This window comes from Anser cygnoides, chromosome 18 (genome assembly GCF_040182565.1).
Source record: "Anser cygnoides isolate HZ-2024a breed goose chromosome 18, Taihu_goose_T2T_genome, whole genome shotgun sequence".
Taxonomy (NCBI): Eukaryota; Metazoa; Chordata; class Aves; order Anseriformes; family Anatidae; genus Anser; species Anser cygnoides.
The window spans coordinates 2,184,493-2,199,000 of NC_089890.1; the positions used below are offsets into that span (position 1 = coordinate 2,184,493).

General features: G+C 48.6%; 1 protein-coding gene across 4 annotated transcripts in view; it reads left to right on the plus strand.

Moving 5' to 3' along the window:
* TYW1B (tRNA-yW synthesizing protein 1 homolog B) overlaps nucleotides 1-14,508 on the plus strand; it is a 106,579-nt gene that overhangs the window by 70,473 nt on the left and 21,598 nt on the right. For all 4 annotated transcript variants that reach the window (XM_048068012.2, XM_048068013.2, XM_013189315.3 and 1 more), the window contains one exon: nucleotides 8,937-9,047. In XM_048068012.2, the coding sequence (XP_047923969.2) occupies nucleotides 8,937-9,047 (111 nt within the window). The remainder of the gene's footprint in view (nucleotides 1-8,936; nucleotides 9,048-14,508) is intronic.

The window sequence follows — 14,508 nt, forward strand, 5'->3', positions numbered from 1 at the left end:
TAATGGAACTGAGAAACCGGCTTTTGAAGTGGCTTCCTATTCATCATCTAATACCTGCAAAGGATCTGTGAAGCTGAGTGAGGGAAAGAGCAATTTGTTTAGAGCCTGCACCATAATTTCTTCTCCCCGGAGACTGCTTTTTGCATTTAAGCAAAGCAGTGTTTCTGTTGACAATACTGGTTTTGTTACTTGAGTGTCATTAGCCGCAAAACATGGATTTGTTTTGAGGAGTCTGAACAAAATGTAATTTTCTAGCAATAAGCTTATTTCATCTGTATCACAGGGAGGTACGAGTGTTTACGCTTTAAGCTAGGGAGTCAAAACTGAAATGTGGGGTTTGTGTTTATTTCCAAACAGTGGGACAGCGTTATGCTGTGTCGTTGAAAGAACGAGTCCAAGTGACACAATCCAAGGTAGGGGTCTTGTAGGATCCCAGAGCGTGGTTTGGAGGAGGAGGTTTGTCCGATCTTTGCCCTCGTTACGTTTGCCCCGGCCTCCTGCAGTCCCACGAGGTCAAATCGTGCTCCTTCTGCCTCCCTGCCCCAGCCGGAGAAGGGAGCTGCTGAACTCGTACAAACCCATCGATCCAGCAAGCCGCTGCCTGCAGCACGCGTGATGTGCTCACCCCTCCCTCTTCCTCCTGAGATTAGACCTGGGACGTTTTATGAAGAATAATTTTATTTGATCTGCAAGAAGATGAATGTCGAGGAGGAGGGAATTAAAAGGAAATTATTTAAAAAAAAAAAAAAAAGCCCAAATCTCTCTTGGTTATTGAAGCAAGAAGGGAGCACTTTGTCAAGCTGACGTGAAACCTTTATTAACGTATTCTGGGACAGGGGAGACCAGGAGAGTGGTGTCACCTCGTGGGCCTGCCTGGGAGCCTGGGGTGTGTTGGATCGTTTGGCTTTGAAATTTGGCCAGAGGCAAAATTTTAAGACTTGGAAACTTCTAGGATGGTTTCAAAGGAAAATGTAACTGCCTCGGGGCTGTTGGTGGCTTCAGCTGGGTGTCGGCTGGCCTGGTGTAGGACGGAGAAAAGGAGCTGCATCCCTCTGCTGGCCCCATCACGGCTTTGAGCTCTGCCCGCGGAGTGCTGCTGCTGCAGGACCAGGGCATAAGACACTCCTTTGAGACAGAAAACTTCGGTTTCTGTCATCTCAGAGAGAGACCAGCATCTTAGATCCAGATAATGAAGTATTTTGTTATGGCAAGTATTCTTCCCTTGACTCTGGTTGGTTTGTTTGTTCCTTGTGCCCTGCTTTGGCATTCAAGGAGCGCAGTGCTTTGGGGGGTAGCTTGGAGAGAGTTTAGCAAGAGCTGCCTAGGGGGAAAATGCTGCTTTTCGCCAGGTTGGTTCCTCATTCCTTTGTCTGAGGTGTTGCCAAGCTGACCCTTGTTATTTGCATTTTGGACCCTGTTACAAAAGCATGACTGTTGGTACATAGTTTTAGAATGCAATGAGAGAGAAGGAGCAGTATCTGGGTTTCTTGGCGTGCTGTCGACGCTTACATGGTGTGTCCTCCAAAGAACAAGGTTTGAAAGACTTGGAAAGGGGGGTGACCCGGTGTGTGTGTGTGTTGAATAGGGTTCTCAGTGTATTCTGTGTTCTTTTGTTTGTTTGTTTTTAAGATATTTCTTGGTCAGCAGTCTATGTTGAGGTGCCTTTGGACCAGCCGCTACATACAGTTCTAAATAAATGACAGTGCTGTATTTTAGAGAAGTCTGCTGTGGTAACCAGAGCGAAGGTTTGAGAAAGTGAGGGGTATTTGTATAAAACTGCCGAGTTTCCACCCATATGCCCGGTGTCCTGGGCAGGCAGAAGGCTTCCATTACAGCCTTTTGTACACGAGGCTCTGGGTGAGCTATGGAGAGGTTCATCGGAACAGGGCAGGGTCTCAGGACCATGTTGCTGTCCTTTTGCCTTTGCTCCCAGGGACCTGCAGGAACATCTCCCAGCATGCAGGATTTGCGATACCTGGCGCTATTTATCCTTAAGTAGCAGCACAAGCCCTCCCGGTGCTGTTTTGGCACCTCTCAGAGATCTGCTTTGTGCTTCCAGAGGAAGCTGTGACCAGCGCTCGCTGCTGCTGTGGTGCTTTCTCAACAGCACCTCCTGTCACCTCTCTCCAGGCAGCATCTCCTGAGCTGACTGATTTATCAAGGGCATAAGAAAAAGCGTTGCTGACCCCTGAGCGGGACAGGGAGGAGGCTGCAAGGCAGAAAAGGGTGTTCCTGCAGGGACCCCGGGACACAGAGCGCACGCCGGGTCCTGGAGGAGCGCAGCGATGGTGTTACTTCACCTCCCGGGGGGGCTGCAGGCCAGACCCCTCCAGCCTTAGTTCCTGGGCATGCAGTAAATGCCCTGTGACCTTACAGGGGTCCTGCTGGGGTCCTTGTAGGGACAAAGTGAGGGCGGATGGTGCACGGCAGGGGAGTCGCAGCCCAGCGTCCCACTCTGCTCCCGCCCCACCAGGAGACCCTTCCCTGGCTGCTCCTCTGGGACTGGAGTGCAGCCAAGCAGAGCTGGCCAGGGGACTTCATTAGGCTCTGGAGTGTTCATATCTGAAAAAATAATAATCCTTTAATAGTCGGTTATTCAGTTATTCCGTTTCTGAGATCGGCTCTTTGTAGAGCGTGTTCTTCAGCTGTGCTCTCCATCAGGAAAAGGCTGAAAGCGGCCGAGGAATGCCCTCAGCTTGCCCGGCTGGGTCAGCGGACTCGGCGGGTGCCCAGAGCACCGCGTTGTGTCGGGGCCAGGCTGCGTCCTGCCCCCAGCCTGGCTCCTGCCACGGGGCTGCAGGCACTGTAGCACATAACCCCTTGGTGCGCCCCATGATTTCTGTTATATTACTTTATGCTGGTTATTCTGGCTTCCCCAGCCCTGAATAGGTTCAGTTCAGCGTGCCCGACTGCTCTTTTCTCCGTGCTCCCAGTTCCTCACCCGGGTCTGAGCTGTTATTGTTGAATCTCCTTCGACTAGACCTCGCTGGCTGGTGGGGCTCCCCTGCCTGCTGTCCTTCGGCCTCAGCGTATACTTTCTGTTGCCATCCCAAATTGTGGCTTTTGTGCTACAACATCCGACCAAAGGGAAGGTTCTCTAAAACTGCTGCCTTGAGTTGTTCATTGTGGTGGCGCTGGGTGGGCTGCCCTTGGTCCCCTTTCCACAAGGGACTTCAGAGAAATCTGTTACGCTGCTGTGGCAACTGGCAACTTCTAAACAGGCAGAACAGGAGCTGCTGAGGTGGGAAGGTGCTTCCAGCGATGGTCTGGTCCCATCTCGCCTGCTGCAAGTAGCGTCAGCCCGAGCAGTTTGCCCAGCACTAATCCTGGTTGGGTGAGCACGGGGACTCCTCAGCCTCTCTGGGCAAAAAATTCCGGTGTTTAATCACCCTCCCCATAGAAATTAGTTTTTTAGTGCAATTTCCTTTGCTTCAGCTTGTGCCACTTTTCCTTCCACTGGGCACTGCTGGGAAGGGTCTGTCTTCACCTGCTTTACTCCCCCACCAGGTGTTTATTTACAAGGACACGTTTTTGTGTTTTCTCTTCCATGTTTCGTCTTCTCTGCCACCCCGTGGGCTTGCACAGCTGCCCCAGCAGCTCTGTCCTCGGGCAGGAGCTTGGAGCATCCCCAGACCACGGAGGGGCAGCCGCAGCCCCACGCCTGCTGCTTTGCCTCAAGAGCCCTTAGACATCAACATGTATTCGGCTCCACGCCCTCAACTTTCACCCATTTGAAAGGATCGTTACCATATTAACTTTTTCTTTTACAGTAATGTTATTCTGATGGCTGTCTGAAGTGAAATAATGGTTGCTTTTCCTGGAAACGTGGGGCGTAAAGCATTGCAGTCTGTTTTTATATCCTGATGTTTTAGATCATTAAATTCTCAGGGCTTAAGCTCTTATTTCTTGTTTTCGAGCGCTTAAGAGAACCTCCTGGGGCCCTATTGTACAAGCAAATACAAATAATACATTAATAAAACAGGGTTGTGTGTTTGTACTGCCAGCAGTCTGTAAGGATTGTGCCTAACACTTTGCACCATTAGCCCCGCAGCCATTCTGATTCTCTTCCCTGCTCAGATGGCACGTGAGAGATGTTCCCCGCTGCAAAGAGGTTTCTTCAGCCACAGCGCTAACATCTGATTTATCCAACTTTTTGTTGGTATACCTCCAGCAGTTTAGTTCTCTTTACTGGCTTCCCTCACTGCCGGTAATGATTAATTAACAGTTTGTGATGCATCAGCTGTAGAAGTGAGGGATAGCAGACAGGGACTGCAGTTACTGACTGCTGGTTAGTGCTGCCCCTCGGGGAAGGAGCCCTCGTACTGCGCCTGCAGCAGTTTTGGTTTTATGAAGTACTTGAACTTTACAGTTAGACTCCTCAAATGATGGAGGGCATCTATTTGTGAGTATTAAAGCTGAGGTTTAAATGGGAGAAACAGCTCTTCTTGGCGGCCGTCATTGCCCCAAGAAAAAAGCATGCTGGAAGTATTTTACTTGATGTACATTAGAAAGTGCTGTGGTGAAAGTAAATCAATAGCATTTCGTCCTCTCCACCAAACCACTCGTGCTGTATCTGACACCCCCCTGGTGTGTTCAGCGGGAGCTTCAAACCACTCTTTGTGGCATTTACGTTTACTCCCTCTATAGAATGAGTGTAAAAAAAACATTTGTGGGAAAAGTGTTTGCATGCCTCAGCCTGGTTTCGACGTGGGAGAGGGAGCAAACTGCTAGAGTTGAGAGCAAAGCATGGGGATTAGGGCTTAGCCCCTAAAACCCATTCTTGAGATGAGATAGAAAAAATAAGATGGTCTGACTTTAACACCAGTGTTTGCAGCACCGAGGTGCTGGGCAGAGAGTTGTCCCCTCTCGTCCTGGCTTGCAAGATGGCAAGTGACCGGGCCTCAGACACAGGAGGACAGGGGAGGGAGGCTGGCAGCTTGCTGCACGTGCATGTCCTCTAACGGCCCAGGACTTTTTGTGAATGTTTGTATTACTGCAAAATTCGTGCTAGTACAGTTGAGTTTTGGTCACGGCTGCCAGCTCGCCACAAGCAGCCGTCGCTGGCCACGTGCCTTGGGCAGCTCTCCCTTGGCAGCCTCCCCGCGGCGGTGGCACGAGGCAGGGCAGCTCGTCCTGCGGCCCCTGCGCCCGGCCGCTGCACTGTTGGTTGGGAAACACGCTCTGAAGGGTGCATAAAGAGCTGAGCAGTGCTGGAGGCTGTGCCCGTGGCCCCAGCAGGATGCAGGGCTCGGTAGGGTCAGCCCCATGTTTATGAGCCCCACGGGAGCCCCGTTTTGTGTGCCCCGTTTTGGAGCTGCGTGTAAGAGCGACCAAGAAACCTTTGGTGCTGGCAGGTCCCGGCGATGGCCGTAAGTGCGGGGCGGAGGGCTGGCTGATCAGAACCAAGCATGTGTCGGTTTCCTTTTCAATAACCATGTTTGTTAATCTTTGCAATCTGATTTCACACAGGTTTCAGCAGGAAAGACTTGCGGTTGTTTTTTTAAACGCGTTGCTTCTGCTGTATTTTGGCAGTGAACGTGCTCGGCTCGCTCCTGAGCTGCGGGCAGCCCCCTCCAGCGTGGTCTCCTAGGGGACGTGGGTACTTCTGGCACGCTCCTCTGCCCCCAGGGGATGGAGGGTGAACCAGCGTGCCCCCGTGCCAAGAATCACAGTGGTCCCCTGACATGGCAGCGTGGCATTCCCAGAGCCACCTTCCTGCAGTCACCTCAGTTGTTGCTGCCAGCTAGGATCGCTGCTCACCTCTGGCTGTGAGTGGTCCTCTGCAGCCTTTGCAGCAGGAAATGGCTTCTCTCCCTTTGGAGATCCCTTAAAGAAGTGGAATTTGGGGAGAACACTCGGGTATTTTCTAAGCTTGCTCCAAGCAGCATGGCAGCGCGCTAAATGACTTAGGCTTGTCACACGTGTCTTCTGGGGTATCAGCGCCCTCCTGAACTGCCAGCGCTTCATTTACTGGCAGGTCGTACCCTCCTTGCTTGGCAGAGGTGATATGAAGCAGTTGTTCCGCTTCACACTTTAGCTAGCTATAAATTTCGTTCATTAGTCTACTGGAGCTTTCCATGCATGCGCTGATATTTTTCATTCCGGCACTTGAGACCAGTTTCTGCCCGGTCCAGTGTTCTGTTACAAGTGCGATGTCTTCAAATTCCCCAAATAGTGTCTGCTGTGTGAAGATCAAGTAGATTTTGTAAGACTTTCATCCCACCTCCCGCATATGGATTTCCTGTATTTTATTTCTCCCTGTTAAGTTTTTTTTCCTGTTTTATATCCACCAGTGATGCGGATTATTCAGCCAGCAGTGGCGGTGATACCCTTGCTGGTTTAAACAGGATGGATTTGTCCCAGTTGCCGCGTGCTCATTGCCAGCTTACGCTTTCTGTGCACAACAGAGACGTCCAGAAATCTGCTCTTAATTTTAGCACAAAAATATCCTATTGAAAAAAAAAAACACAACCCTAAAGGCTTCACTTCGTGTTGGACCCCCGACTCTGCTGATTGCACCGGGGACCTGATCTGCTGATCTCTGAGGACTGGCTCTGTAGGATGGGTCTGTATCAGCAGGCTTTGAGGGCTGGTATTAAAAACATGACTTTATTTACTGTTGCCTTGAAGCTGCCTGCATTTGTTTACCACTGGGCTGACCTTTGGGGAGACATTTCTTGATTAATTGGGTATCTAATCACTTCAGACGATTGACAGGCACGCACGTATCGGCATTTTTCCTCCTGTTAGATATTTTCCCTCTGGTTTCTTATTTCCCTGCTAAATGATGCATTTATTTTGCAGTCTCTCATTTCTAAATATGTATTTATATGCTACGCGTAAAACAGAGTTTATCAGCTATGTGTAAAGTATTTCAGTTCACAGAATAATTGACCTTCAGTAATCATTCTCTCAATTGTTCTTTAATTGAAGTTACTCTTCCACAGACTTCTGTAATAAAGATGCTACACTATAGAATTATTTTCTCAAAACGCTGTTGAATCCTTGTAGGAATTAAGTCTTCTCTTACACTTATCCCTGGAGAGTGTAGCAGGTTTACCTGGTGCTTTAGGCTCTCAAGATGACAGGCAGCAGGCACTGAGTGTGTTGGATATGCTTTTGTGTGCATTGGCTTTTAGTTCCCTGCACATAGCCCAGCACCCTAAAGGCTCGCCCCTTGCTCTCCTCTGCTGTTAGCTGGAGGAAGGAGGTGCTCCTTTTTTTTTGTTTGTGTTCTAGTTACTTGTTAATAATCTGGAACGCTTCCATAGTAAACTGGTGTAGAATATTGGTTTAATTTTTTTTCTTCCATGGAAAACACTTGCATGTTGTTTTAGGACGGTGATGATTTGATTTTTACACAGAGGGCAAAATTCACTTATATTGCTTGTAGGCCAGAGGGACCTGCAGAAGCAAAATGTGGCTGGGATAGATAGATAGTGGGAAACTTCATTTTATCTGGGGAAGGGTGATAGCGTGAACTCCTAAAACAGAGCCTTGAACTCAGTGTCCTGGCCCCTGTCCTGGCTTTGCCCTAGCCAGTGGGATGCCGTGAGGGCATTGCAGTGCATAAAGGTCTGAGGTTTTGTGATGAGAAGTTCAGTTCAGCAGCAGATATCCTTATTACCTCATTGTTCTGTGCTGGGGAAAAAATGGAATAAACTGAATAGTGTACCACAAGTGCCATTGAAATTGGGGTAACCGTATGCCACAGACATGTTAATAGGTAAGGGAGAATCTCTTAATTCAAGTGATGAAAGTCCGGACTTTGTGGAGCTGGAGAACCTGACTCCAGCCCTTGCTGTGCTGTGAAATCCTGGCCTTGGTGCGCAGTGGCCTTTGTCACATCATGCAGCTGATGTGCTGAGCGAGTGCAGTGAGTTAATCCAGAAAATGTAACCGGAGTTTTGTCCAGAACGCTGTGTTTCACCTACCTCTAGAATTTAGTGGAAGATGAAGGGAAGGAGAGGGGAAAGGGGCAGATGTAGGCAGGGAGGCTGGATCCATCCCATGGCCAAGTGATTAAGGATGTGTTGATGGCCAAAGTCCTTTTGTCACCAGTAACTGCTGCAGAGAGCAGCCCTTGGAGGAGGCATCTGAGTAACTCCATGGAGAGAAGTTCTCTGAGTGCTGCCTGGAGCAGTGCACGGGGATAAATCCAGCCGGGGCATCCTGGTGCGGCGCGAGCTGCCCGCAGCGCTCAGCTGGCTCGTCTTCGGCACGGGAATGGAGGGACCGGGTCTGCCGGGGATGCGGAGGGCGGCGAGGGGTGGGTGCTGCTCTTGTAGCCACGAGTGCTGCAGGTACCGTGGTTGTCCATAGCAGTTTGTGCCACACTTGTTGTAACAGTAGGTTCTAAGTGAGGTACTTGCACTGTTTCCTGGCTGTGATTTTTAGCTGTCACTTTGTGCTTCCAATAAAATGTTCAGCGTAACTGATCGCCTGAGAGCCTTTTCTCTGCAATGTTGTACCTAATGTGCTGGAAGAGTTATCGGACAGGGGCAGGCAGTGCTTTGTCTGTCCTTGTTCAGCCTGTCCAAAAGTGACCAGGGCCAGGTGATCCAGCTGGAGGAAATAAAATAGCCGTAGAGCAACTAATGGTGAGATTTTAAGCCTGGGAAAGCAAATTAAAGTGAGAAACTTCCTGGTTACTTTCCAAATAAGTAAAAGCTCCTGTGAAAATAGAGTGGCCTGGGTTTTACAGAGAGGAGATAGGGCTTTGTAGAGCAAAAGGTGGCTCAGCTCACAGATGTGGAGCTTTCTTTGAAGAACAAGTGAGGTGGCTCCTGGTTCGGCTCTGCTTTGTCTTACGCTGTGGCTTCTTGGAATAAACTAATGTTTTTTTTTTTTCCTATTTGAAGCTGTGTGGAAGGCTGGAACATCATCCATGTGTCAGTGTCGATTGGTAATGAATTATTATTTATTTTTTTTTACAGCAACAGCGTACAGTCTATAGGCTGACACTGGTGAAAGCTTGGAACGTGGATGAACTCAAAGCCTATGCTGACCTGGTATCCCTGGGTAAACCAGACTTCATTGAGGTCAAGGTGAGTTGCACATCAGTATTTTACCTTTTTCCTCCCTGTTTCCCACATAAACAGTGTTAAAGTTTCCTTCTTCCAAAGGTTTCGCTCATGTATAAGGAACATATCTCTTGCTTTTAACATCAGGCAGACAGGTTTCAAATGCCTTATACGTGTGTTCAGCATAGTCTTCAGTGTTATGCGAGACCAGCTTTGTGGCAGCTGACATCAATTTCTGCCCAACAGAATCATAACCCTCTGGGCTTTTTTGTATTTCTCATGAAAGCAGGGACAGATAAATAGTTTTAGACTTGTTTCTTTTATGTCAGCCAACATTTTAAGCAAAATGTTCTAGGACAGGCTGGTAGTTTGTGGCATTATTCTTCCCACCGTGGTCTCAAATTCTGCCGGGGGAAAGGCGATAATGTCTGACTCACTGATGTAGTATTCATCAGGCTGTGCAAAACAGGAGGAAATACTGTCCTCGGGACTGGAAGAGCAACTAACAGGAGCATGTGAGATACAGTAGGGCAGGAGGTGCTTTATCTTGGGATTAATCAATTTAGTATACAGAGAATGGAAAAAAAATATATATATATATCACAATGTGTTCTGTAAGGAGTCATCATCAGCGTTTTCTTCCAGCAGCTCCCCCTGCAGACCAGCACGTCTACCTCAGGTCTGCATATTTCCAACCCTATTACTTCTGCGCTTTCCTTTCTTTTTCCTTTTTTCATTTTTCTTCCCTTTGTAAAACCTTTATTTACTGCTGCTTTGAAGAAAAAAGTTTGCTGCAATTTCCTTATGAAACAAAACCCAAAGGGGTCTTACAAGAAGGATGGAGAAGAACTCTTTCCTTGGGTAGATAATGATAGGACAAGGGGGGTGGTCTTAAGCTAAAAGAGGATAGATTTGATTAGACATTAGGAAGAAATTCTTCACTCAGAGGGCGGTGAGGCACTGGCACAGGCTGCCCAGAGAAGCTGTGGATGCCCCAGCCCTGGAGGTGCTCGAGGCCAGGCTGGATGGGGCTTTGGGCAACATGGTCTGGTGGGTGGCATCCTTGCCTATGGCAGGGGGGTTGGAACTGGATGACCTTTAAGGTCACTTCCAACCCAAGCCTTTCTATAATTCTATGATATTATCACTATTGGGAGTTCTTCTTGTCTTTGAATGTGCTGCTGAAGTTGATAGCTTGATACAAACTAAGATGCTGAGTATGGTTTGGGGGGGGGGAAAAACCCTCAGTTTTACAATGCATGTCAGACTGTTTTATAAGTAAAGTAAAACCTGGCAGAAGAGCTGCTCCTGTGGGACCCTTCCACCTTGCATCTCCTCCCCGTCTCCCTGCAGCCTGATGGTACAAGACCCTTCCTTGCAGCAGTGAGGAAGACAGAGATGAGTGCATGCCAAGTGTGGAGGGTGAGGCTGTACATGCTGCTTAGACTGCTCTGTCATGTAGAGACTTTGATTAAGTTACACCTGTTTCATTTTTACTAATTAATGTTTCCGAGTGCAGATTCCCCTGAGCGCTCTCCAGGGCAAACATCTGTCTCCTCCAAGGCTGCAGTTCCCTTTGCCTAGGGAAGGATTCAGCTTCACAGCTGCGGTTCTCAGCGCTCCCAGCAACTCCTCCCTGGCAAAATCATGGCCTGGACTGTTGGGGAAGTAGATGAGAAGCCCCCTGAGGTGGTCAGGGATTGACTCATGGTGCTTACCCAGCCGGGCCAGGCTCCTGCCCAAGCTGCTTCCATCAAAAACGTTGTCTTTGAACTGGGCACTTCAAGGTGCTTCTCAGTTCTCAAGCAGCGATGACTTTACTCCAGGGAAAGGATGTATACTGAGCACTTCACCCTGTTTGCAGAAGTAGTAACTGAGGTGGAGAGGGGCTGCATGGCACTGCACAAAAGCCATGCGGCACGGTGGGGTAGCTGAGGGTTTGGCCTCACTCAGGAACCAGCCGCACACAAGGCTGCAGGGGGGCTTGCAGGGGTCACAGGATGAGGAAGGAAGGTGGGTGCTTGTGGTGCCTGCTGGCCATGAGTTGTTGGGTGCTTTTGGGAGTTTTTGTGCACTGACGTAAGTTAGCAGTCTTGTTGGGTTTTGTTTTTTTCAAAAGAAGTGCATGCCGTTTAATTCTGCTTAATTAGATTAGCGAGCAGGATGCTTTCATCTAAATGGAACAGAACTACTGGTGCGAGTTCAGAGGAGGGCTACAAAGATGATGAGAGGACTGGAGCACCTGTCGTATAAGGACAGGCTGAGAGAGCTGGGCCTGTTTAGCCTGGAAAAGAGGAGACTGCAAGGAGACCTCATCAATGTGTATAAATATCTGAGGGGAGGGTGTCAAGAGGATGGAGCCGGTCTCTTTTCAGTTGTGCCCAGTGACAGGACGAGAGGCAACGGGCACAAACTGAAGCACAGGAGGTTCTGGCTCAGTATGAGGGGGCACTTCTTTACTGGGAGGGTGGCAGAGCACTGGGACAGGTTGCCCAGAGAGGTTGTGGAGTCTCCTTCTCTGGAGATACTCAAAACCCACCTGGATGCCATCCTGTGCAAGGTGCTCTAGGTGATCCTGCTTAGCAGGGGGTTGGACCAGGTAATCTTCAGAGGTCCCTTCAAACCTCGGCCATTCTGTGATTCTGTGAATGTTTTCAGAAATACTCCAGCAGGTAAGGGAAGGTCTGTTAGTGCTGCAGGACAGAAACATCTCCCAGACACTGGCCTCACAGGATACTGATCTGGGCCAGGTCGTGGTTTGTCATTTCATGCCAAGGGGCAGGATACCTCATGCCTCAGTTTCTTCCTCCATGAGTAGGTTGTGGTTGGTGTACCTGCACCATTGCCACAAAAGCCCTCTGCAGGCATGAGGAAAGCCTCTAGTCTTGAAAGTATGAACAGCAGTACTCAGGACATGGGAAAACCCAGGCTAAAGCCTTTCCAGAGGATGCAACGCACACCACCCTTGTCTCTGCTAGTTGCTGTACTTTGGCTGGAAGTGATGGGGAGAGAGCCTTCCTTCCCTGCCCACAGCCTTCACTAAATAAAGCTTCCCTTTAAAAAGCAAAGAAATTTTGTGGTGGCTTTCCTGGAACAAGGGATTTGCTTGTCATTAGGTTGTGTTTAAACAGACCTAAAAAAGGCAAAAGGCGTGCTCCCAGATTTCCGTATGAGATGTTTTTGTGAGAGCCAGGTGTTCTTAAACAATTTGCCTTTTTCTTGCCTCATTGGAACATTGCACTCGCTCCAAAAGGTGGGCACGTAGTGATCCGCAGAGGGAAAGTAGCTCACAGTAAATGCAGGATTAGCCCGGCCAGTGGCCTTATTTGTTTCGCATAGTTTCATCTGCCAGTTCCTGCTGAACAGCCGCGTTCCTAAAGTGTGGAAGATGTGGCTCTGCGGGGAGGCACAACAGCGTTCTCCTCTGGCTGCTGTGCATCTGTGACTTTGCAATGCAAATGGATTACGTGGCTTCTCACCTTGGGAGCGGAACCAGTTTTTCCCTTTTTCTGAGCCAGAAGGGTCAAGCAGCCAGCTCCAGGGGGCTCGTGAACATCGAGTCGAGTTGCTGCAGGGAGGGAGGCTCCAGCCAAGCCCCAGGTGGAGAGGCTGACAGGGACAGGGGTGTTCAGGGTGGCTTCCTCGCTTTGCTGACCTCTGAAGTGTCCTCTGTTCACCGGTGGTGGTGTCCCCATCGCTGCTGGTGATGGTCATGTTGCTGCAGTGCCTGCCACCTGCTGTGGCACCCCTATGTAACAGAATTTATAGGCTACCCTGCTTTGCTCTCAGTTGTACATTCTGGAGATAGCTTCTTCCCACAGCATCTTTTTTAAAGCTGGTTTGTGAAGCCCTTTTCCAGTGTCCTACCCACGCGATCAGCACTCTTGCATGGCAGGATCACCAGGGCACATAGCCACTGCGAGGATTTCAGGGGTGTTGTGCAAACCTTTGAGCTGCCCTGATGATGAACAAGCTGGAATTAGGAGAAATTTCTTTGCTGAAAGGGTTGTGTGGCATTGGAATAGGCTGCCCAGGGAAGCAGTTGAGTCACTGTCCGTAGAGATCTTCAAGAAGTGTGTGGATTTGGACCTTAGTAGCATGGTTTAGTGGTGGACTTAGTGCTAGGTTAAAGGCTGGACTAGATGATCTTAGAGGTGTTCTCCAACCTGAATGATCCTGTGATTCCATGAGTTGAGGTTATTCCGTTGCTTCTGCCCATGCACTGCAGGGTGAAGCAAAAGCTGGGGTCTCTGTCCCTCTGACTGCTCTGGAATAAAAGGTGAGTAGACGTAGGCAAAGGGCAGCAGCAGCAAAGAGACTGCATTGGTAATTCAAGCGTAGCCCCAACGCTTGGGGAATTTGCAGTTGTGCAGGCAAAGCGTACGCAGACTATGGCATAATCCCACGGTGGTCAGAGTGGTGCTTGGTCTGATAATGTATAAAGCTGGGAGTTAAATTCTGACCCAGAAGAATCCCGGCAGGGTTGAGGACTGTTCAAACCTAGCACTCGTTGCTGTCGCAGTTCCTGTTCATGGGCTCCTCTATGTACTGAACAAAAACTCTCTTGCCGGTGTGTAATTGTCCTTGTGTCCAGCTGTGGTATTTGTGGCGTTCACGCTGCATTTGTGACATGGGTATTTTCTCCAAAAGACTGATTTTTTTTTTTTTATCAGAAGTAACCTCTTATGTTTCTTTGAGGATGAAACACTAAAGAATCGGTTTGGCATGTGCTTGGGGCGTGTTTTGTTGTTGTTTTTTTTTCCAAGACCCCAGTGAGATAGGTTAAGGCAAAGACCAGGTCATGCTTAAAGCAAATAAACAAAAAAAATTACAAGATACTGCAAAGCATCTGCCAGAAAATGAGGCTCATCTCTGCGGGATTTCCTGGTTAAATACTTGAGATAAATGACGTTCATTTAAAATGAATGTAGCTAATCCCCTGTTGCTCCAGAGAGGCTCACAGGGTGGAGTGGGTAGAGATTTAGATTCTTGCAGAGCTTAATACTTGTTCTCATTTACATGAGTATCTTACAGCAGTGTAACTCTGTGGGACCCTGTTCTCTTATTTAAGCCAATAGAAATTAGTGTTGATTACTGGTGTGCAAAAACCCAAGTAAAGGAAGAATCAGTCATGTGGTCATTAAATACACATCACTTTTATTTATTACATTAGTCAACTTGAATGCCATAACATCTCTATCACAGTCATACTGGGTTGATTGTTAGATTTAATATCTAGGATGCGCAGCTCATCTTTTTGTAGTGGCAAGCATTGCAAAACCCTCTTCTTGTTTTAAAAGCCAGAGGCTTCTGTTAACACACAGTATGTTGCCATTTATATTTGTTCTTAAACCCAAAGGGGCAAAAGTGTTCAGAACGGAAAAATGTAAGCAGGTCCTAAAGAATTCGTTCAATAGCCTATGAGTGGAGCATGCTGTGGGGTTGTGTTAGCTCAAGGCCAGCCGAGCACCCAAAACCCTTGTGG